This window comes from Musca vetustissima, unplaced genomic scaffold, assembly GCF_032173495.1.
Source record: "Musca vetustissima isolate MV318-11 ecotype Yass unplaced genomic scaffold, APGP_CSIRO_Mvet_v1 utg90372, whole genome shotgun sequence".
Taxonomy (NCBI): Eukaryota; Metazoa; Arthropoda; class Insecta; order Diptera; family Muscidae; genus Musca; species Musca vetustissima.
The window spans coordinates 46,318-71,007 of record NW_026889603.1 but is presented as its reverse complement, the minus strand read 5'-3'; the positions used below and the strand labels follow the sequence as shown (position 1 = coordinate 71,007).

At 39.2% G+C, this 24,690-nt stretch overlaps 3 protein-coding genes across 3 annotated transcripts; all 3 read right to left on the bottom strand.

Annotated features, from left to right (window-relative positions):
- Nucleotides 1–4,295: 4,295 nt before the first annotated feature.
- On the bottom strand, nt 4,296–5,296 carry LOC133337272 (threonine-rich protein-like). Its single transcript, XM_061545513.1, has 2 exons — nt 4,909–5,296; nt 4,296–4,837 (listed from the first exon to the last, which is right to left on the bottom strand). The coding sequence occupies exons 1-2, from the start codon at nt 5,294–5,296 to the stop codon at nt 4,296–4,298; spliced, it is 930 nt and encodes a 309-aa protein (XP_061401497.1).
- Nucleotides 5,297–9,455: 4,159 nt separating this feature from the next.
- Nucleotides 9,456–10,427, bottom strand: LOC133337270 (salivary glue protein Sgs-3-like). Its single transcript, XM_061545512.1, has 2 exons — nt 10,055–10,427; nt 9,456–9,991 (listed from the first exon to the last, which is right to left on the bottom strand). Exons 1-2 carry the CDS (start codon nt 10,425–10,427, stop codon nt 9,456–9,458), a joined length of 909 nt encoding a protein of 302 aa, XP_061401496.1.
- A 6,509-nt stretch (nt 10,428–16,936) lies between these two features.
- On the bottom strand, nt 16,937–24,119 carry LOC133337269 (mucin-2-like). The gene is made up of 9 exons (XM_061545511.1): nt 23,774–24,119; nt 23,566–23,712; nt 21,600–23,506; nt 20,697–21,488; nt 19,844–20,627; nt 19,326–19,778; nt 19,010–19,252; nt 17,551–18,945; nt 16,937–17,487 (listed from the first exon to the last, which is right to left on the bottom strand). Exons 1-9 carry the CDS (start codon nt 24,117–24,119, stop codon nt 16,937–16,939), a joined length of 6,618 nt encoding a protein of 2,205 aa, XP_061401495.1.
- Between the last annotated feature and the right edge of the window lie 571 nt (nt 24,120–24,690).

Sequence of the window (24,690 nt, the reverse complement as noted above, 5' to 3'; positions counted from 1 at the left end):
AAAATCGGTTCAGATTTAGATATAGCTCCCATATATATATTTAACAGATTTAATGTAAACGGTCCCTATATATCTTTCGATTTGCACGAAATTTGATACAGCCTAATCATTTAGGTCCAGAATGATGTCTGCCAAGTTTCGTGAAAATCGGTCCAGATTTAGATATAGCTCCCATATATAGTTTCGTCCGATTTCATGTAAATGGTGCACAAAAGTCCCTGTATATCTTTCGATTTGCACGAAATTTGGCAAAACGTACTGAATTGCGCCTAGAATGATGTCTGCCAAGTTTCGTGAAAATCGGTCAAGATTTAGATATAGCTCCCATATATAGTTTCGTCCGATTTTAGGTAAACGGTTCACCAAAGTCCCTACATATCCTTCAATTTGCACGAAATTTGGCATAACGTACTTAATTGAGCCTAGAATGATGTCTGTCAAGTTTCGTGAAAATTGGTCCTGATTTAGATATAGCTCCCATATATAGTTTCGTCCGATTTTATGTAAATGGTGCACCAAAGTCCATATGTATCCTTCGATTTGCACGAAATTTGGCATAACGTACTGAATTGAGCCTAGAATGATGTCTGCCAAGTTTCGTGAAAATCGGTCAAGATTTAGATATAGCTCCCATATATAGTTTCGTCCGATTTTAGGTAAATGGTCCACCAAAGTCCCTATATATCCTTCGATTTGCACGAAATTTGGCATAACGTATTGAATTAAGCCTAGAGTTATGTCTGCCAAATTTTGAGAAAATCGGTCCAGATTTAGATATAGCTCCCATATATAGTTTCGTCCGATTTCATGTAAATGGTGCCCCAAAGTCCCTATATATCTTTCGATTTGCACGAAATTTGGCATAACGTACTGAATTGAGCCTAGAATGATGTCTGCCAAGTTTCGTGAAAATCGGTCAAGATTTAGATATAGCTCCCATATATGGTTTCGTCCGATTTTATGTAAATGATGCACAAATCTCCCTATATATCTTTTGATTTGCACGAAATTTGGCATAACGTACTGAATTGAGCCTAAAGTGATGTCTGCCAAGTTTCGAGAAAATTGGTCCAGATTTATATATAGCTCCCAGATATAGTTTCGTCCGATTTCATGTAAATAGTGCACCAAAGTCGCTATATATCTTTCGATTTGCACGAAATTTGGCATAACGTACTGAATTGAGCCTAGAGTGATGTCTGCCTTGTTTCGTGAAAATCGGTCCAGATTTAGATATAGCTCCCTTTTATTATAGATTGATTTTAAGTAATTGATGCACCAAGGAATCAATAGGCTGATAATCGCTTAATATTTGGATAGAGCTTCCATATATATTTCCGCCCGATTTCAAGTAAATTGGGCATCAAACTCCTCATGTTAGTCACATTGACATCAAATTTTGCACAACGTACAAAATTGAGCATAGAATAGCGTAGTTACGTTTTCTAGAGGTACAGACATAGCCCAACGGATGACCTATTTATATTTGTTTGAAGTCGATTTACATTCCTTTGTCCCATTGTAACTAACGAATGACATGTTTATGGATAGATCTAGGTAGATTCACATTTAGATAAATATCACATATTTTATTTCATCCAATTTCATGTTAATAGTCCTGTTTAATATACCCATATTGGTGAAGGGTATCATATAGTCGGCCCTGTCCGACTTTACTACTTTCCTTACTGGTTTTTATTTAGAGGAACTTCAGTTCCCCTTTATATTGTTGTGTGTGATTTTTAATAATTTCCCTTTAAGTTTGTTTATGTGTTTTTTTTTTCAATATTTCTAAATTTGGAATTTGGACATTCGGAATTTTTGGTAATTTTTATTTTGGCTTGTTTAACAAGTCAAAAAAATAAAACTATTGTCTGGAAATTTCGTTTGGAAATATTTTTGGTTTTTTTTATTAATTTAACACGTTCGGAGAAAAAACACATGTCGTGAAAGCCTTTGCTTTGCTTTCTATATATAACTTGAACATGTATATAAAAATAGTTTTCATAGTTATATCTAATATTTGCACATATGGGGGTATATATTTAGATTATTGAGGATTTTTTTGTCCATAATGTCTGACAAGGTTTTTTAAAAATATTTTGAAATTAATTAATATGCTGATGAACCACTTAACCAACAGGGAAACGAGTCGCATAATGGTGGGTTCGTAGGTTCTACTCCTGGCTTCCTTTTTCATTTCAAATCTTCGATCATTGAGCTCGACTCGAAATAGAAACCTGTAAGGAAAGTAGTAATGTCGGACGGGGCCGACTATATGATACCCTTCACCACTTTGGGTATATTCAACAGATGAATCCTAACAGACGTCGCATTTTTGAAGGAGCAGTAAAATGAAATTGGATCCATTAACATGTCATTCTGCAACCTATACTAAATTTTTCATTTGGTCAGATATAGAGTTGCTTCTTACAATAGGAGAAAAATATGTAAATCAATTTAAAACAAATATCAATCGGACACTCGTTGATTATTTGAATAAATATCTGATAAATATGAGGAGTTTGGTGTACCATTTACTCAAAATCGGACGAAAATATATATAAAAGCTATATCGAAATCTAAACCGATTTCATCGAAACTTGTCACAGGTTTTGAGTTTTTGGGACCTATATATAAATCTGGACCGATATTCAGGAAACTTAACACACATCATTCTTGACCTAATTTAGTACGCTTTGGTACACCATTTACCTTAAATCGGACGACAATATATATGGGGGCTACATCAAAATCTGGACCGATTTTCAGGAAACTTAACACACATCATTCTAGACCTAATTCAGTACGCTGAACCAAATTTCGTGCAAATCGCATTTACATTAAATCGGACGAAAATATATATGGGAGCAATATTTAAATCTGAACCGATTTTTCCAAATTTCAATAGGGTTCGTCCTTTGGCCAAACAAATGAGCTGTACCAAGTTTCATCCAAATTGGATTATAAATGCGACATGTACTTTGTTTACAATTTAACACCAACAGACGCACGGACGGACATGCATAAATCGACTCAGAAAGTGATTCTATGCATATTCTCAAAAGGAACCATGTGTCTATCTCGTTTCCTTTTGCTTGTTACAAACATATGCACAAGGACATAATACCCTTTACCACAGTGTGGTGAAGGGTATAAAAATCCTTGCCTTGCATTGACGTTTAAAAATACTATTTAAAACAAATCTACGTCTTGGACTGACCTTTAAAAACAGATCTTCAGAAAATATTCTTTGAAAAAATCACACCTATGATGGACCTTCTGAAAATATGTTTTAAGCTATCCACGCCTCGGATTGACCTTTACAAATAACCTTTAAAAAATCCAACCCTATGATGGACTTTCAGAAAATATCATTTAAAAAATCCAACCCTATTGTACAATAAACTAACGGGTCTGGCTACATCGCCACTGAATTTTACTTTTTTATCGGGTCAAGTCCACTGTGGATGACTAAGGTTACTCTTATATCAAGAAGACTATTGTCACCAAGGAACTATATTAGAAATATCCGATTTCACCATGGATACTATCAGGAAAATCCGGGTAGTACCGATGAGGAAGTAAATACAAGTAAAGAACCGCAATCTTACGCAAAGGTAGCCAGAAAGTACCAAATGGACAAACTCTTATAGAAAGAAGTCACAATTTTTGTATGAAAGTAAATTTCGTAAGCTGAGAGTTCAAAGGGCCCTGGGCATTAAAAATATACTTCCTCATCTCTGGCGGAAAAATTAATATGAAGCCCTGTATTATGCCAATTCCACAATATAGTTTTGTTCAAATCGGTTAAAAATTAGATATCCAATATGAAGGAAAGTCTCGAAAATGTGTATGCGCTACAGACTTTAGACATTTTGGTAATTCAATATTCGTCACTGGTGACAAATCATGGATCTATGCTATTCAGCCCGAACTAGGGCATTTTTGACCTACAAATTTTTAGTCAACATCCGTACATCCCTGACTTGGCACCCAATGGCTTCGGGGTTTTTACTTTGTAACCAAAATTATGTTTTGAAGGTTCTTAAATCGGATACACCTTAAATATATGTATGCTAATATACCAATAACAGTAGTCGATCTTCCTGAAACCCATTTTGGACCATTGAATACAAATATCCCAAATTTTATATGCAGAATAAATAATATATTTTATTTTATAATTTTATAAATAGTTAAATTACATTCGAACGGAAATGGGAGGGAGAATGCGAGAGTATTTCACACGATATTTTTCCTTGTATCAGACCATAAACCTCAGACGACAACGATTAACATTGGCCACGGCGATAACAGGGATTATTATAGACATTTCGTTCAGCATAGATGCCATATTTGTTGTTAACATTATTTCTGAAGGAGATTGTCGGAGCACCATTGACAGGACTAGATTGGACAAGATCAAACCATTGGGCAAATAGTGAAAGTGGTGATGGGGTAGATGGTTTGCAGGAAACTTCAGGTGTTGTTGAAATTTCCAAATCATCTGGAGCTTGTGTGGCTTCTTCGGTTGTAGTATCCTCTTCCTCCTCTTCTTCGGTTGTTGTAGCTTCTGCCTCAGTTGTTGTTGTCGCTTCTTCGGTGGTAGTGTCATCTGTTGTGGCCTCGGTTGTTTCTGGGGTTGTGGCAGGTTCAGTGCTGGTTGGTTCTTCGGTCGTAACTTCAGTTGTAGTTGGTTCCGGGGTTGTAACTTCAGTTGTAGTTGGTTGTGGAGAGGATGTATCAGCAGCTGGTGTTGGTGGTTCTGTAACTGGTGGCCCCACAGTTGGAGGGCTCACCACTGGGCAAGGTCCCTTGGCAATTTGTATCCAAGCTAATAATATAAAAATAATTCAAATGTTTAATTCAATACCCCTTACCATAAAAATATATATCTTCACTTACTTATGCCCGTCGAGGAAGATTCCTGAGCCAAAACACAGGGATTACTAAACGTCTTTGTTGTCAGCAAATTTGTGGCACACACAGGATCATAAATGCGTGGACATCCTCCTTCCGGTTTAACACTTGGACACGGTCCATTGCAGTGGAATTTATAACCATAACCATTTTTCACGGTATCCAAGAATTCTTGCAAACTCGAAAAAGTTCTAAAGTAACCATTTAAGACACCACATACTGGTCCTCCATGGTGGTGGTGATGGTGAGCTGGAAATCCTGGTCTATACGAGTAGTTATTGTGGAAATATGGGTAGGGAGGACTCAATGCCCGACTATAGGCAACAGTTGCTGCAAGGCAAATTGCTACCAATAGGAATGCAATGGTTTTCATGATGTTTGTTTTTTGTGTTATTGTTGCAAAATGCTACTGTACCCTGACTAACAAATGTTCGGAGTATTTATTTAAATTCTGAACGGGACGTGTCTTATGCAATAATATTTCTCGGTTAAAAATTCGTTGTGCTTTCAATTAGATTTTTAATTAGGCAATTTGTCGAATTAATAATTATTGACACCTACAGACATTCGTATGTGTGTGCGTATATCATTATGGGGTTCAGAATTTCTTTGGCTTAGCTTGAGCTCTGCAACGTGCAAGAGTGGAATTCTTTGTTCATGCAGCTATCAGCTTAGCTTGCATATTTTGAAGCACGACAAGTTGTATTATTGTTTTAGAAGTGTGTTTCAATTGAGCAAAATAAAAACAAAGGTGTTTCCGCACCATTACTGTGTACGTTCCCGTTGAATCCATTAGGAAACGATTTTTTTAATAATAGAAGTAAATATTTCCCTAAATGTGAACGTTAAGGTTGGATAGGCAGTACAATTACGTTGCGACCATGTTAAAATTCGATAGCTTTTGCGAGCACCTATGGACCTAATTCACTTTGGTCGCAAAATAAATGTATCCTCAGAGAGCGCTAAATGCCTCATTACAGTCAATTCGGTTGGAAGATAAAGAACATATTTTAAGATAAATGGTTGGGATCTAACCAAAGCGATTGTCAGTGGATAGATTTATTATTATTTTGAATATTGCAAGACATATTTAACTATATTACTCACTGTAATTAAATCCGAAACTATCGAAATCGGTATAACTGAAGTCCACTAAATTTCTCTAAGTACACATAAGGTTCTCTACATATTACAGAACGCAAATTTCAGTACCACATAAGGTCCTTTTGTCACTTACAGATTTCGAAGCATATTTCCAAGACCAGAATGAACCTTTGAACATTTTCAGTTCAATTACAGTTAAACCCGCTATTCAAGATTCCGACCATCAGTTTCGTCCGAAAAATGTACAATGACCTAGAATGTTTCGAGGAAGTAGAAATTGATGTACACAATTCAATAGTATGAGTTCTATTGTAGTTTCAACGGATACACGGGCACATAAATTCGATATAGTATTTTATTCTGATCGGAAATTTAAAATTACCCAGCTTACAATTTTTAATCTTTAATTGTTCAATCTTTCCGAATATCGAAACAAACTACCAATAATTTTCCGAATTTCGGATCAAACGAAATTCATTTAGAATTCGTAAGGAAACTCGAATTTTCCTTCCGATTTTTTTCCGACAAAACCTTACAAATTCTTAGTACAAAGAGTTTCGTTCCGAATTCTTTAAAAATGTGAACAAATTGTTAGCTGGTTCGTGTACCATCCACTTCATAGGAAGTCTGCATAGAGCACATCAGTGAGTACATAGATAATCTGAGTTAGATCAGTGAGTCAATATAGGCCTGATGAATACGAAATGAAGTCATAAGTCTTAGAGAAAAGTCTTAGGAGTAATATTTTATTGGGCCTACAACAAAACATGGGTCAAAATTTATAGTTGTTGGAATGAAGATTTTCTAACGAAACATAATCCAAAAACAAAATACATTTGTTTTTGTAAAACGATAGAGAGAGAGATAAATTGAGAGAGAAGGAAAATAGTTAAGATATTAATGACACGTTTACATTGTCTTTATACCCTTCACCACACTGTGGTACAGGGTATTATGTCTTTGTGCATATGTTTGTAACAGGCAAAAATAGACGAGATAGACACATGGTTCCTTTTGAGAATATGCATTGAATCACTTTCTAAGTCGATTTATGCATTTCCGTCCGTCTGTCTGTTGATGTTAAATTGTAAACAAAGTACAGGTCGCATTTTTAATCCGATTTGGCTGAAATTTGGTACAGCTCATTTATTTGGCCCAAGGACGAACCCTATTGAAATTGGGAAAAATCGGTTCGGATTTAGATATAGCTCCCATATATTTTTTTGGTAAATGGTGCACCAAAGACCCTGAAAATCTTTCGATTTGCACGAATTTTGACATAGCGTACTGAATTATGTCCAGAATGATGTGTGCCAAGTTTAGAGAAAATCTGTTCAGATTTAGATATAGCCCATATATAGTTTCGCCCGATTTTAGGTAAATGGTGTACCAAAGTCCCTATATATCTTTCGATTTGCACGACATTTGGTATAGCCTACTGAATAATGTCTAGAATGAAAATCGTGAAAATCGGTTCAGATTTAGATATAGCTCCCATATATATATATATATATATATTTTCGCCCGATTTAAGGTAAATGGTGTACCAAAGTCCCTATATATCTTTCGATTTGCACTAAATTTGGTATAGCTTATTGAATTATCTAGGTCTAGAATGATGTGTGCTATGTTTCGTGAAAATCGGTTCAGATTTAGATATAGTTTCGCCCGATTTTAGGTAAATGGTGCACCAAAGTCCCTGCTAATCTTTTGATATTGCGTTCTAAATTAAGTCTAGAATGGTGTGTGCTAAGTTTCCTGAAAATTGGTTCAGATTTAGATTTAGCTGTCATATATAGTTTCGTCCGATTTTAGGTAAATGGTGCATCAAAGTCTCTGAAAATCATTCGAATTTTGGCATAGCGTATTGAATTAAGTCTAGAATGATGTGTACACCTCCTATATATTTTCGTCCGATTTTATGTAAATTGTGCACTAAAGATCCACAGCTAAGCAGATTGACACAACGTACTATAGTTAATATAAATTAATCTCTGGCAAGTTTGCTTCAAATCGGTTCAGATATAGATATATCGTAGCTTCCATATATAATTTCGACTTATTTATATTAATTGTACACCAAATAATCAATAGGTATCTTATTGAGATTAAATTCTAAACAGTGCAGCATACCGAATAGCGTGTGCTTTAAATCGATTTACACAAATCTGTCTCACTGTGCGCAAACGACTCTAAACATACCCAAATGAAATGAAATTTATCATATGTTCCAGAAAGACATAAAAATCACACATTTAAGTTCGTTCAATTTCATGTCAAAATTCCTTCAAAAAGGCAACGGCTTTTCGGATACACATGTAGAATATACCCAAAGTGGTGAAGGGTATCATATAGTCGGCCCAGTCCGACTTTACTACTTTCCTTACTGGTTTTTCTTTGACTGTATACCAGGTCAAATTGGTTCGAAGGATAATATTCGGAGGAAATTCACAATCCCTTGTGTATTTAAAATTCGATCTGAAGGTCACGACTCTGCATCCACCTACCCAAGCAAATTCGGGTTCCGGATGAAGCACTTGAACATCCCACAATGTTAGACGAATGTTCTTCAACTCAGCAGGTGTGTGATAAGGATTTTTGGAAATTTGTACCTACTAAAAGTGTACGAAACATACTAAAAGTGCTACGTTTGGTATCGGGTAAACGAATAGAGTTTGAAATTTGGTATTTTAATCACTGTTGTTGTATTAAATTGCGATTAGGAGGTGATTTCGAAAAATTTTGGTGTACGAAAAGTACTAAGTGGTACTAAATTTAGTTCAAGAACGTGTTAATGGATGAACGAATAGAGCCCGAATCATTAACTCAAGCATCGGTAACACTGTTTAGGGTTAAGATAAGGAAACATTTGTTGACAGTTCGTACCATAAGTGTACGAATAGTACTGAATTGTACTAATATTAGCACTTTAGGTATTGAATAAACAAAAGAAAACATACATGTTAGAGTGATGAGATTTTTGAAAAGGGCAGAGGGGTCGAGGAGATTGCTTTTGAAATTCGTTCATTTTGAAATTTATTATGTGGCTCGTACTTTCTTTGAAATTGCACTAAAATTTGTACAATTGGTTTTTTGATTAACGAACAGTGTTAAAATTTCGAAATTTGTTTGGAAACTACCTATAAATGTATGAAAAGTACCAAATGATACAAAAATCGGTAACATTGTTTTAATAGGAGGAATATAATGAAAATTGCCGAGTAGAATTGAGAGAAGAATTGCTGAGTAGAATTGGGGATCAAATTAAATATTTGTTTTATTATAAAAGGCATAGTAAGGTCAAATGCGTCAAGTTTTATTAGTTGATTAAAATTTGCATTAATTTGGTAAAATATTTGATACATTTTTTAATTCAACTTTGCGAGTTCTGAATATAAATTCTTAATCGGAACGTATGTTATCGAAATCTAACCCTTTGTATTGCAGTTCTGTTTGTTATTACAGGGTGCAGTGTTATAGACATTTCCTTCAGCATAAATTCCATAATTATTGTCTACATTATTTCTAAATGAAATTATGGGACCAGCTTGAACACTGGGTGCCAATACTCCAACTGGTAAGCTGGGTTGGCATGGTTCGTCGTCTTCTTCTGGTAGGGCAGTGACAACAGAGGTGGTTTCCTCAGGAGATGGTACTTCCGGAGTTGTGGTGGGTACGGGAGTTGTTGATTCAGGAGCAGATGGCTCAGGAGTTGTTGGTTCTAACGTTGATGGCTCAGGAGTTGTTGGTTCTGACGTTGATGGCTCAGGAGTTGTTGGTTCTGACGTTGATGGCTCAGGAGTTGTGTCCTCTTCGGTAGATGTCACTTCTTTCGTAGTTACCTCCTCAGTAGTTGGCTCTTCAGCAGTTGTTGGTGCTTTAGTAGTAGTAGTTGTGGTGGTGGTCGTGCTAGTAGTTGTGATACTTGGAGAAGGACATGGACCATCGGCAATTTTTACCCAAGCTATAAGTAGACAACAAAATAAATTACATTTTAATCAAAGGCCCCTCGCTTTTCATCACTTACTTATTCCACTTTTGTAACTTTCCTCAGCCAAGGCACATGGGCTGCTAAATGTTTTAGCTGTCCGCAAATCGGTGGCACACACAGGTTCATAAACCTGCGAACAAGGATAATGACTCGGTGGGCATGGTCCATTACAATAAAATGTAAAACTATAACCATTTTTATTGTAATCCAAAAATTCCTGCAGGCTGTGAAAGGTTTTATAGTAACCATTTAAGACACCACACACTGGTCCCGAATGATGTGAATTTGGCCGAGGGAAATGATGGCTGGGAAATGCTGGATGGGGGAAAACCGATGGTAACCTAAATGGTTCCATTTTGGCAGGTAATGCCATAAGGCAAATTGTACCCAAAATGAATATGACCTTCATGCTGATTCGGTTGGATGTTGTTGTAAATTGTTACTGTCCCCAAATGAGCCAGTTGGGGCATTATTTATTTGTATTTAATTGGAGCCATTATTCCTCATAAGTGCTGTAACTACACATGGGTCATGATTTCATAAGCGTTTTGGTTATTTTCCAATTATGTCAATACCACGTGTTATAGACCTTATGGTGCGTTGTCCCAATTTGTAAATTCTGCACTATCTGCTATTCTTTGTTTTTGTAATTTAAAGTCAAATAAACGTGAGTGTTTGAAGTGTAATTCGATACATATGTCTTATGGATACTTACAGTAATTAACTATATACTAAAACAATGAACAATAAATGGCCTAGGTCAAGAATAATTCGAACAAAGTTCAATATGAAAATGTGCAATGTACATACATATTTTTTATTGAGCATTTAAATAGAGTTTTTAGAACCGATGTATGTGAAAACCAAATACAAGCCATATTTATTACACAATTTCGATTTCTGTAGAGTTCGTTGGTTCAAATTTAGAGCTGCTTCGAGGCTCACTACAGGTCTTCTGTCAAGCAAAGAACCTTCCCAGATCTATTGAAAAAGTACGGTCTACTGGCATTTTAAAGGCAATAAACGTTTTTCAATTCTCCCGCTAACGAAGACCTATTTAGGACTATTTTAGGAAAAGGCATATTTCGATATGTATACCTCTTAAGGTCTCTATGCGCAAACGGCATTAATTATATCTTCATATTTTATTGAGAGAACATCTGCTAATTTATGTTTTACAAACAGAATGTCCCCTATAGCTCTTCAGATCTCCTAAGGAAAAAATACCATCTCCGGGTCTTTGCGGACTATCAACATTTTACAAGTTTTCGACTGACAGAAAATATACTCGATGTCTTCGAATGATAGAAAAAATACTTCTTTAAGGTCTTCTGTGGACAAAAACTTTAATAGGATCTTCATCTTTATTTTAGTGTCAGAACAACTTTTTCTTTATGTTTCACTGATCTCTATAGCACTTCTGTAGGGAAAGGAACCTTCCCAATATCTCATATAGAGACAAACCGCCTCCTGGTCATATATATATGGGCAATATTGCCAATTTTTTAACATAGCTGAAGCGGAGGTTCACACCTTTATAACTCGGGAACTACTTAAGTATATGAAAAAAAGTGAATAGTTTTGGGTTAATTGATCTGTCGTTGCAAACTGCTCATGATATTGACCTCCAAACTTTATTTTAGTTGAAGCTGTGTCTACTTTAATGTAAAAAAATGTGTAAAAACAGGTTGAGGCGAACCAGTTTTTTTATGTTCTCTATCGATTTGTGACTAAGCCACTCATTGCACGGCCTTCGTGTCAAAATAAAACTAGAAGCCAACAAAATGGGGACTACGCCCCTTATGTATCATTTTTCAAAATTTTAACTGCATCTACCTTTAAATGATGCTGACATTTTGAAGCTCGATTTTGAGTGTTTTTTGAATTTTAGTTCTAGCATTAATACGCGAACAGGAATTTCTAAAAATCGATTATACGATTATTGTAGTCGCGAATCTGCGTAATTTGATATGTATTTTGTATATGTAGCATGCACAGCTTCAGAGTAATACTCATCCGAAGGTGCGAATTTTGTGCGATCAAATTTCTAAAAAACCTATTTTTCGGGCCAAATTTTTAGATCTGTCAACTGAATGATATGGGTACCCGCGATCAATAAGGTTTTTTCCGTTTCGGATGATATAAAATCTTCTTCGTGAAAATCCATCTACTAGAACGGCGGGAACTGGCCTTCCAAAAACACGAAATTTGGCAAAAAATGTTTTTGAAAATATCGCGGATTTATTTGCGTTTTCTGTGTATCATTTCCGCTTCAATAAATGACCTCATACGGATTTTGATCTTTTTCGAAAAGAGAACTTTAAAAACTTCAGCCAAAAGAGAGATGTACGCAATTTATCTCAAAAATAGATTGTGATGGCACATCCATGGTTCTTAATGGACCACATTGAAATCGGTATAGATCGATGTATTTTTAAAGGGTGCACACCGAAATCGGATGCGCGTTAATGACATATGGAGTTTTCGGAAATTATTCGCGTTTTACGGTTTTTTGGGTACTTCAATGTAACGTGCGGCACATCTTAGCCGTCAAATGAAATTTCGCAATATATATATGGATTGGAAGATAAACTTCAGTACTTCCTGGAAACCGCATGCGCATCAAATGATTTTGAGAATTACGCGATGTAGACGCAATTTATCTCAAAAATAGTGTGAGCTGGCACATCCATGGTTCTTAATGGACCACATTGAAATCGGTATAGATCGATAATTTTTTTTTGGGTGCACACTGAAATCGGATGCGCGTTAATGACATATGGAGTTTTCGGAAATTATTCGCGTTTTACGGTTTTTTGGATACTTCAATATAACGTGCGGCACATCTTAGCCGTCAAATGAAATTTTGCAATATATATATGGATTGGAAGATAAACTTCAGTACTTCCTGGAAACCGCATGCGCATCAAATGATTTTGAGAATTACGCGACTTAGACGCAATTTAAAATGTATATTTCATAATATTATTTTATTTTAAGATTTATTCCTATTTAAAGAACCCTAAGATTTATCGGAAGGGTCTTGATATAATCCGCAAGGCATATACTTATACACAAAAAGTGATTATTATTATATATGTCAATTTTTCAGCGAAATTCGGGTAAAATAGCAGAATAACCCCAACATTCTTTTCTGAAATTTCTTGTATACAATTAAAAAAATAAATGTGATGACATTATTTTTTCGAACCAAAAACAAATAATTTTCCTCAATATCTTGTTTTGTTGTCGCTGTGATTTACAAACAGCTACACGGACTTGTGTGATTTTGATATCATTTGATTCACCATGGTGTTTAGATTATGTAGATATTTTTAAATTAATTTTTAGGTGTGTGTATGTCATGAATATAATGAAAATATTTACGTAATCTCCTTTATTTTCATTATTTTTCTCATATTTCGCGAAGATGTGCAACTTTTTCGCGATTTTTATAATATATTCATATTCTTATTTTACGGAGGAAGATATATATCAACGTTTTTGGTCAATATAATAAACGGCGTAATTTTAAGATTTTTTTCTTATGCCCAAATTTAAAACCTCGATAACTTTTGCGCGCATCAACCAAAAATTTGATCGCGAACGGTTTGGGAGTCAGAACATTTTTCTCTATATGTGTACCAAAAATCATTGATGTGCCACAAAAACAAAAAGCTGATTTTTTGAAAATGGAATATTAAAAAATTGGCAATATTGCCCATATATATATATATAAGAATTTTTGCTTCTACTGGCAGAAGTCGTACTTGAGGTCTTCTAAAGATAGAGAACATTCTTAATGCTTTAAGTATTCGATACTTTAAGTATTCGATACAGATAAATCCATATTCAGGTTCTTTGTGGAAAAATACCTTCTTAATGTTTTCCATACACAAAAAGACTTCGTAATGCCTTCTACAGACAGCGGACATTCACCACGCCTTCGAAAAAAGCAGTAAGGAAAGTTCAAAAGTCGGACGGGGCCTACTATATGATACCCTTGACCATTAACATGGAATCGGGTAAAAAACAAATGTGATCTACATAGATTTTTGAACCAATAAAAACCATACACATGACATTCTGAAATCTATAAAAAAATTGCATGTCAATCGGGCAGACTTGAATTTTTGGGGTAACATTGTATGAAGTTCGGCAAAATTTTGTAAACTATATATGGGAGCTATATCTAAATCTGAACAGATTCCAAAAAACTTCGCATACATCAATTTGGACATAATTCAGTACTCTGTGTAAAATTTTGTCTCAATCGGACCAATATTGGCAGTATGGTGCTCTATTTACATAAAATCGGACGAAACTATGTATGGGGGCTATATCTAAATCTGAACCGATTTCAACAAAACATGTCTCATATCGATCTAGACCTAATTCAGTACTCTATGCAAAATTTTGTCTAAATCGGGCCAATATTGGCAGTATGTGGCGGATGAAACTATATATGGAAGCTATATATAAATCTTGACCGATTTCAACAAAATTTCACAGATGTCAAACTGGACTAAATTCCGTACGCTGTGCAAAATGTTGTCCCAATCGGGCAAACATTTTCAGTTTTGTGCACCACTTACCTAAAATCGAACGGAACTATATATGGGAGCTATATCTAAATCTGAACCGATTCCAACAAAACTTCGCATACATCAATCTGGACATAATTTAGTACTCTGTGTAATATGTTGTCTCAATCGGACCAATATTGGCAGTATGGTGCTCTATTTACGTAAAATCGGAAGAAACTATATATGGGAGCTATATCTAAATCTGAACCGATTTAAACAAAACTTGGCATATATCAATCTAGACCTAAGAAAATACTCTATGCAAAATTTTGTCTCAATGGGACCAATATTTGCATTATGGTGCTCTATTTACATTAAATCGGACGAGACTATATTTGGGAGCTATGTCTAAATCTGAACCAATTTTCTCCAATTTCAATACGATTCGTCCTGGGGTCAATTAAGTGACATGTTCTAAATTTCATCATAATCGGACATGCATAAATCGACTTAAAAAGTGATTCTATGCATATTCTCAAAAGGAACCATGTGTCTATCTCGTTTCCTTTTGCCTGTTACAAACATAAACACAAAGACATAATACCATGTACCACAGAGTGGTGAAGGGTATAAAGACAAACAAACCCTTTTTCGGACCCTTCAGTTAATATAACCCTCCCTCCGATCTCCTACAAAGAAAGAAGACCGACTTCTGGTCGTTTAAAGGAAAGAAATTGTTTGCAAGTTAGGTTAGGGGCTTTTATAGGCAAAGAACAATCTGTAGAGGGAAAACCTTATTCACGACATTTGTGGACGGAACACCTTCTAAAATCCTTTATAAACAGATCTTAACGAAGTGTTGTTTAACATACAATTTTTCCACATATTTTATGGGCAGAGGACCTTCTTGATATGTTTCAATGACGAAGATTTAAAAAATGGTGCACCAAAAACCTCAATATTTGTCCGATTGAGACGAAATTTTGCACAGCGTACTGAATTATTCTCGGATTGAAGTATGCGAAATTTTCAGAATCATATATAGCTACCATATATAGTGTTGTCCGATTTCATATAAATAGTGCACCAAACTCCCAATATTTGGCCGATTGAGACAAATATTTGGACAGCGTACTGATTTAGACCCAGATTGATGTAGGCGAAGTTTTGTTGAAATCGATTCAGATTTAGATTTATCTCCCATATATAGTGTCCTCCGATTTTATGTAAATGTCAAAATAAAGTAAGCAATATTAAAAAAATTTTATTCTGGTATTTTGAAGGCAGAATACCTTCCCAATGTTTAATATGAACGGAATGGACCTTTCGGGGTTTTTTAGGGTTTAGGTTCTCCGGTTCGCTATAAACACCCACGTTCTTCAACTCATCTGTAATCAGAATTACTTCTTCAGGTCTATTATATGTTATTCAGGTATTTTGAGACAAGAACTGCTATTGGCACAAGACTTTATACAGGTGTTTTCAGGACAGAATGACTTTTTCAGGTCTTATATAAACTAACAACTTTATTCAGGTATTATAAAGACCTTGCCGATATCTACTAGAAAGAAAATGCGTCCTTCAGGTCTTCTATAAACAGGAAACGTGCTTTAGGTTCTTAAGTCCCCTATAAACATACGATTTTCTTCAACCCATTTCTGGTCTAATAATCTGCATTAGGTGTCTTATATCGAAAAGGGTTTCTTCAAATCGCCTACTGACGTAATAGCGAATAACTTTTCCAGGTCTTCTTTGCAAAACTCCCTTTCCACTTCAGAACACAATGAATGTTTAGCAGGGTTTTATTCAGTATCCCCTGATCAGGTCTTGCTTTATATTGTAAATTTGTTTAACATCTTATTAAAAACGGAAGTCAACAATGTAGCTCTTATATAAACCCAAGACCAGGACAGAATAATACTACTGAAAGACATCGTTGGGTTTGTTAGCTTCCTAAAATCAAAAGATCTCCTTCAACTCTTCCGAAGTGAAATGACCCTACTTTAGGTGACACATTTTCAACTTGAAAATCCTGAACCAATTAGGACCGCAAAATCTGAAAGCTTATGATGGTAGAAGAAAAATGTACTTAGAAGAAAACGTTCTTTGAAGCTAAAACTTTTAGATTACAGTTGAAACCTTTCCCATTTTCCGAATATACAAATACTTCCCTCTGTAAAATCATCATTATGCCCTAGACAATTTCCATCTAATGACAACAACACAACACATTTTTATAATTAGTACAAATTTAATTTACCCCAGATTGTTTTCTTGGTTTTCAATCTGCGGTCGCATGACTTATATTTAAACTTTGTATAATTTTAGTTTCGATCACTTAACACAAAAAATATTTCGTAATTTTTTTTAAGGCATCATTTCTCTATAATTTTTAAGTCGCTCGTCGTTTCTGCTCATGCATGGCTTTAAAAAGTTCAACCAATTTCGACATGTTCTTGGTCGATTTTCTTTTGGCGCCATCTGTACCTTGAGTTATTATAATTCCACGATTTTGCACATTTCCTTCGACATAGGTACCGTATTTATTGCCCAGATTAGTTCTAATCGACAATATTGCGGATGTTTGATTTAACTTGGAGAGCCAGTGGTTCAGGGGATATGGAGTAGATACTATGCCAGCTGGTGGGCAAGGGCTAGGTTTTGGTGGTGGCGGACAAATTGGTTTTGCTGTTATATTTGGATTACATGGTGGAAGTGGCGCATCTGTGGATCCAGGCACTGGAGGTGTTCCTGTCTGTTGATCGGATCCTGAATCAAAGTCAGTCTCTGTTGTTGTCTCCGTTGCAGACGTAGGAGTTGATGTATCGGTTGGAACGGTCGGCAGCAAAGGTGTTTGTGTATCATCTGCTGCACCGGAATCAGTCGTTTTCCAAGGAGTTGTCACATCAGTGGCTGTGGTTGTTGTTTCCGCGGGTGGTTTTGCTGTTAATTAAACGAAATCAAAATTAGATATATTCGTAATTGGACAATATGTAAATTAACTACCTGTTGTTGTCAAATCCAAACTTGGTGGTGTAGTCGCAGTTTCGGTAGTTTCTGTTCCAACATCTGGTGTAGTATCAGAACTAGAAGGTGGTGTTGTTTCAGAACTAGGAGGGGTTGTAGTCTCAGCGTCAAACGGTGTAGTAGTATGAGAATCAACAGGTGTGGTAGTCGGAGCGGCAGTAATTGTTGTAGTCTCAGATCCGGATGCCGTTGTGGTGCCAGAGCCTGCCGGGGATGTAGTGTCGGAAGGAGTTGTTGTCTCAGATCCGGATGGCGGTGTAGTTTCTGAGTCCGAATGAGTTGTAGTTTCAGATCCGGATGGCGTGGTGGTACCCGGTCCAGAAGGAGTTGGAGTCTCAGAGCCTGATGGTGTTGTAGTTTCAGAGTCAGATGGTGGTGTAGTCTCAGATGCGGATGGTGTTGTAGTGCCAGAGCCAGATGATGGTGTAGTCTCTGAACCAGATGGCGATGTAGCACCAAAGCCAGAAGGAGTTGTAGTCTCAGAGCCTGATGGTGTTGTAGTTTCAGAGGCAGAAGGAGTTGTAGTCTCAAAGCCTGATGGTGTTGTAGTTCCAGAGTCAGAAGGAGTTGTAGTTTCAGAGTCAGATGGAGTTGTAGCCTCCGTACCGCATGGTGTTGAAGTTCCAGAGCCACATGGTGGTGTAGTCTCTGAGCCAGATGGCGTTGTACCACCAGAGCCCGAAGGAGTTGTAGCCTCAGAGCCTGATGGTGTTGTAGTTTCAGAGCCAGAAGGAGTTGTAGTCTCAGAGCCTGATGGTGTTGTAGTTCCAGAGTCAGAAGGAGTTGTAGTTTCAGAGTCAGATGGAGTTGTAGCCTCCGTTCCGCATGGTGTTGAAGTTCCAGAGCCACATGGTGGTGTAGTCTCTGAACCAGATGGCGTTGTAGCACCAGAGCCCGAAGGAGTTGTAGTCTCAGAGCCTGATGGTGTTGTAGTTCCAGAGTCAGAAGGAGTTGTAGTTTCAGAGTCAGATGGAGTTGTAGCCTCCGTTCCGCATGGTGTTGAAGTTCCAGAGCCACATGGTGGTGTAGTCTCTGAGCCAGATGGCGTTGTACCACCAGAGCCAGAAGGAATTGTAGTCTCAGAGCCTGATGGTGTTGTAGTTTCAGAGCCAGATGGTGGTGTAGTCTCAGATGCGGATGGTGTTGTAGTGCCAGAGCCAGATGGTGGTGTAGTCTCTGAACCAGATGGTGTTGTAGCACCAGAGCCAGAAGGAGTTGTAGTCTCAGAGCCTGATGGTGTTGTAGTTTCAGAGCCAGATGGTGGTGTAGTCTCAGATGCGGATGGTGTTGTAGTGCCAGAGCCAGATGATGGTGTAGTCTCTGAACCAGATGGCGTTGTAGCACCAGAGCCAGAAGGAGTTGTAGTCTCAGAGCCTGATGGTGTTGTAGTTCCAGAGTCAGAAGGAGTTGTAGTTTCAGAGTCAGATGGAGTTGTAGCCTCCGCATGGTGTTGAAGTTCCAGAGCCACATGGTGGTGTAGTCTCTGAACCAGATGGCGTTGTAGCACCAGAGCCCGAAGGAGTTGTAGTCTCAGAACCTGATGGTGTTGTAGTTTCTGAGCCAGATGATGGTGTAGTCTCAGATCCGGATGGTGTTGTAGTGCCAGAGCCAGATGGTGGTGTAGTCTCTGAACCAGATGGCGTTGTAGCACCAGAGCCAGAAGGAGTTGTAATCTCAGAGCCTGATGGTGTTGTAGTTTCAGAGTCAGATGGAGTTGTAGTTTCTCAGATGGAGTTGTAGTCTCCAGATTCCGCATGGTGTTGCAGTTCCAGAGCCACATGGTGGTGTAGTCTCTGAACCAGATGGCGTTGTAGCACCAGAGCCAGAAGGAGTTGTAGTCTCAGAGCCTGATGGTGTTGTAGTTTCAGAGCCAGATGGTGGTGTAGTCTCTGAACCAGATGGCGTTGTAGCACCAGAGCCAGAAGGAGTTGTAATCTCAGAGCCTGATGGTGTTGTAGTTTCAGAGCCAGATGGTGGTGTAGTCTCTGAACCAGATGGCGTTGTGGTCTCAGAGACAGAAGGAGTTGTAGTCTCTGAACCAGATGGCGTTGTAGCACCAGAGCCCGAAGGAGTTGTAGTTTCAGAGTCAGATGGAGTTGTAGTCTCTGTTCCGCATGGTGTTGCAGTTCCAGAGCCACATGGTGGTGTAGTCTCTGAACCAGATGGCGTTGTAGCACCAGAGCCAGGAGGAGTTGTAGTCTCAGAGCCTGATGGTGTTGTAGTTTCAGAGCCAATGGTGCTCAGATGGATGGTGTTGCAGTTCCAGAGCCACATGGTGGTGAAGTCTCTGAACCAGATGGCGTTGTAGCACCAGAGCCAGAAGGAGTTGTAGCCTCAGAGCCTGGTGGTGTTGTAGTTCCAGAGCCTGATGGTGTTGTAGTTTCAGATGGAGTTGTAGTCTCCGTTCCGCATGGTGTTGCAGTTCCAGAGCCACATGGTGGTGTAGTCTCTGAACCAGATGGCGTTGTAGCACCAGAGCCAGAAGGAGTTGTAATCTCAGAGCCTGATGGTGTTGTAGTTTCAGAGCCAGATGGTGGTGTAGTCTCAGATCCGGATGGTGTTGTAGTGCCAGAGCCAGATGGTGGTGTAGTCTCTGAACCAGATGGCGTTGTAGCACCAGAGCCAGAAGGAGTTGTAGTCTCAGAGCCTGATGGTGTTGTAGTTTCAGAGCCAGATGGTGGTGTAGCCTCCGTTCCGCATGGTGTTGAAGTTCCAGAGCCACATGGTGGTAGTGAACCAGATGGCGTTGTAGCCTCAGAGCCTGGTGGTGTTGTAGTTCCAGAGCCAGATGGTGGTGTAGTCTCTGAACCAGACGGCGTTGTAGCACCAGAGCCAGAAGGAGTTGTAAACTCAGAGCCTGATGGTGTTGTAGTTTCAGAGCCAGATGGAGTTGTAGTTTCAGAGTCAGATGGAGTTGTAGTCTCTGAACCAGATGGTGTTGTAGTCTCTGTTCCGCATGGTGTTGCAGTTCCAGAGCCACATGGTGGTGTAGTCTCTGGAGTTGTAGTCTCAGAGCCTGATGGTGTTGTAGTTTCAGAGCCAGATGGTGTTGTAGTCTCAGATTGTAGTTTCAGAGAGATGGTGTTGTAGTTTCAGAGTCAGATGGTGTTGTAGTCCTGTTCCGCATGGTGTTGCAGTGAGCCACATGGTGGTGTAGTCTCTGAACCAGATGGCGTTGTAGCACCAGAGCCAGAAGGAGTTGTAAACTCAGAGCCTGATGGTGTTGTAGTTTCAGAGCCAGATGGTGGTGAAGTCTCAGATGCGGATGGTGTTGTAGTGCCAGAGCCAGATGATGGTGTAGTCTCTGAACCAGATGGCGTTGTAGCACCAGAGCCAGAAGGAGTTGTAGTCTCAGAGCCTGATGGTGTTGTAGTTCCAGAGTCAGAAGGAGTTGTAGTTTCAGAGTCAGATGGAGTTGTAGTCTCCGTTCCGCATGGTGTTGCAGTTCCAGAGCCACATGGTGGTGTAGTCTCTGAACCAGATGGCGTTGTAGCACCAGAGCCAGAAGGAGTTGTAGTCTCAGAGCCTGATGGTGTTGTAGTTTCAGAGCCAGATGGTGGTTGTAGTCTCAGATCCGGGTGTTGGTGTTGTGGTGTAGTCTCCAGATGCCACCAGAGGTGGTGTAGTCTCAGAGTCAGGTGGTGTTGTAGCACCAGAGCCAGAAGGAGTTGTAGTCTCAGAGCCTGATGGTGTTGTAGTTGTAGTTCCGTCAGGTGTTGCAGTTCCTGAGCCACATGGCGGTGTAGTCTCTGAACCAGATGGCGTTGTAGCACCAGAACCAGGAGGAGTTGTAGTCTCAGAGCCTGACGGTGTTGTAGTTTCAGAGCCAGATGGTGTTGTAGTAGTCTCTGGTGTTGCAGTTCCAGAGCCAGATGGTCGTTGTAGCACCAGAGCCAGAAGGAGTTGTAGTCCAGAGCCTGATGGTGTTGTAGTTCCAGAAGTTGTATGTTGTCAGAGTCAGATGGAGTTGTAGTCTCCCAGATTTGTAGCTTCCAGAGCTAGAAGGAGTTGTAGTCGCATGGTGTTGCAGTTCCAGAGCCACATGGTGGTGTAGTCTCTGAACCAGATGGCGTTGTAGCACCAGAGCCAGAAGGAGTTGTAGTCTCAGAGCCTGATGGTGTTGTAGTTCCAGAGTCAGAAGGAGTTGTAGTTTCAGAGTCAGATGGAGTTGTAGTCTCCGTTCCGCATGGTGTTGCAGTTCCAGAGCCACATGGTGGTGTAGTCTCTGAACCAGATGGCGTTGTAGCACCAGAGCCAGAAGGAGTTGTAGTCTCAGAGCCTGATGGTGTTGTAGTTTCAGAGCCAGATGGTGGTGTAGTCTCAGATCCGGATGGTGTTGTAGTGCCAGATGGTGGTGTAGTCTCAGATCCGGATGGTGTTGTAGTGCCAGAGCCAGATGGTGGTGTAGTCTCTGAACCAGATGGCGTTGTAGCACCAGAGCCAGAAGGAGTTGTAATCTCAGAGCCTGATGGTGTTGTAGTTTCAGAGTCAGATGGAGTTGTAGTCTCCGTTCCGCATGGTGTTGCAGTTCCAGAGCCACATGGTGGTGTAGTCTCTGAACCAGATGGCGTTGTAGCACCAGAGCCAGAAGGAGTTGTAGTCTCAGAGCCTGATGGTGTTGTAGTTTCAGAGTCAGATGGAGTTGTAGTCTCCGTTCCGCATGGTGTTGCAGTTCCAGAGCCACATGGTGGTGTAGTCTCTGAACCAGATGGCGTTGTAGCACCAGAGCCAGAAGGAGTTGTAGTCTCAGAGTCTGATGGTGTTGTAGTTTCAGAGTCAGAAGTAGTTGTGGTCTCAGAGCCAGATGGAGCTGTAGTCTCAGATACGGATGGTGTTGTAGCGCCAGATCCAGAAGGAGTTGTAGTCTCAGAGCCTGATGGTGTTGTAGTCTCAGAGCCTGATGGTGTTGTAGCGCCAGAGCCAGATGGAGTTGTAGTCTCTGAACCAGATGGTGTTGTAGCGCCAGAGCCAGATGGAGTTGTAGTCTCTGAACCAGATGGTGTTGTAGTTGCAGAGTCAGATGGAGTTGTAGTCTCCGATCCGCATGGTGTTGTAGTGCCAGAGCCACATGGTGGTGTTGTCTCTGAACCTGATGGTGTAGTAGCACCAGAGCCAGAAGGAGTTGTAGTCTCAGAGCCTGATGGTGTTGTAGTGTCAGAGCCAGATGGATGTGTAGTCTCTGATACGGATGGTGTTGTAGCGCCAGATTCAGAAGGAGTTGTAGTATCAGAGCCTGATGGTGGTGTATTTTCAGGGTCAGATGGAGTTGTAGTCTCCGATCCGCATGGTATTGTTGTGTCAGAGCCACATGGTGGTGTAGTCTCTGAACCAGATGGCGTTGTAGCACCAGAGCCAGACGGAGTTGTAGTCTCAGAGCCTGATGGTGTTGTAGTACCAGAGCCAGAAGAAGTTGTAGTTTCGGAATCTGATTGCGTTGTTGTTTCAGAGCCAGAAGTTGTAGGCGTAGTAGTAGCCTCAAGTCCTATTGTGGTTGTTGTCAGAGAACCAGATGGTGGTGTCGTCGGAGGACGTGTAGGGTTGGTAGTTTGGGAGCTCGGCAATGTAGTGGTCTCTGTGTCGGGAGGTGTTGACGTTTCGGGTGTGGATGTCGTTGTTGAGTCTGTGATATGTTCTCCACCTCCTCCTGCACCTGAATCCCAATCAGATGTTGTGTCTGTCGTTGGTGTTGTGGTTTCAAATGTCGGATGGGTTGATTCATCAGTTGTATCCTCCCATGTAGGTGTGGTTGAGTAAGGTGTCGTATCTGAATCGGTAGTTGTCTCAAAAACAACTGTTGTTTCAGAAGTATCGGTAGTTGACAATGCTTCGGTCGTTGTATCTATTGCACCAGTTGTTTGTATAATTGGTGGTGGCTTTATTGTTGTTATATCGGTGATGTCGTGATAGCAGGGACCAACGGAAACCACAATCCATTCTTTAAAGAAAAATTGTAAAGTAACAATGTGAATTTGTGAGGGCTTTGTTGTGACTTACCTCTCCCTGTCAAATACTCATCCTTACGCAGTTCACAAGTATTCTTGAAGGTTTTTGTGAACTTCCCATCAAAGGCACATATCAGTTCAATGGATGAACATGAGGTAACTGATTTGGGACAGGGACCCTTGCAGAAAAATCTGAAAGCTAGATATAAACATAAGAAGATAAACATGTCGGTGGGAAAATAATATTTGAGAGTGACTACCATATCCACGTCTTACAGCTTCCAGGAAATGATTAAGATTCACAAATGTTTTAAAGGCACCATTTAAGATACCGCAGACTGGAGCATAATGTCCCAGAGGGTGATGGCCCAGAGAATGATGACCCAGCGAATGATGGCCCAGCAATAGACGTATAATCGATGTTGTTGGTCGTTTGTTATGTGAGTACGCATATGGATAACCATACCAATGTTGACTGGTCTGAGGCGGTGGCGGCGGTAAAAATGGCGGATATGGCTGAACGTTGTATCCTAAGTCACGCCCTGGATTTGTCAGGCAGCCTGTAAACGGTACTAGCCACGCTAGTAGTAATATTGAAATCCTCATGACACGATATTGTTATTGTAATTTTCAATTCGATAATGAGACGTGGTATTTAAAATCGGACAGTATTTAAATGAAATATTTCAAAATGAAAATAATTTCGCCATATAGAAATTAGACAATGGCAACACCTCGGGGATATTTCACATTACATGTATGGCGATTTTTCATTTACAATTAGAAATGAGACGTTTAATAATGTACGTGATTCGAGTGCAGCGAGAGAAATTATTCCGCCTGCGATAGGTAGTTCGTTAGCAAGTTCGATGGATCCCTTGTGAACGCGGAAATAATTGAAATTGCATGCGACACAGCATTGGTTTAGAAAGTGAATAACAGTATTCTCTGTCAGCGATGAGTTTATGTACTTGTATATTTTTTTAAGGTTGTTTAGGTGGGTGATACGACAACGATATACTATATGTGGGTCATGGAACTTATGTTGTAAAGCATCTGTTTTCCATCCAACCTTCCAATCGGGCTTCCATAAGATGAAGATCAATATTCCCAATGTCATTATAGTTTATAGGAATGTGGTATTCTCTTTATGAAAGACCGGGTATTTTGACAAGGG

Bases quoted from the DNA above. Each gene is read 5' to 3' on its own strand.
- LOC133337272 (XM_061545513.1), bottom strand. From the start codon at position 5,296: ATGAAAACCATTGCATTCCTATTGGTAGCAATTTGCCTTGCAGCAACT. The intron at 4,838-4,908 runs GTAAGTGAAGAT...TTATATTATTAG, and splicing joins ATCTTCCTCGACGGGCATAA to CTTGGATACAAATTGCCAAG.
- LOC133337270 (XM_061545512.1), bottom strand. From the start codon at position 10,427: ATGAAGGTCATATTCATTTTGGGTACAATTTGCCTTATGGCATTACCT. The intron at 9,992-10,054 runs GTAAGTGATGAA...GTCTACTTATAG, and splicing joins AAGTTACAAAAGTGGAATAA to CTTGGGTAAAAATTGCCGAT.
- LOC133337269 (XM_061545511.1), bottom strand. From the start codon at position 24,119: ATGAGGATTTCAATATTACTACTAGCGTGGCTAGTACCGTTTACAGGC. The intron at 23,713-23,773 runs GTAGTCACTCTC...GTTTATATCTAG, and splicing joins AGCTGTAAGACGTGGATATG to CTTTCAGATTTTTCTGCAAG. The intron at 18,946-19,009 runs GCTACAACTCCA...CAACACCATCAG, and splicing joins AACTTCAACACCATGCGGAG to GCTCTGAGACTACAACTCCT.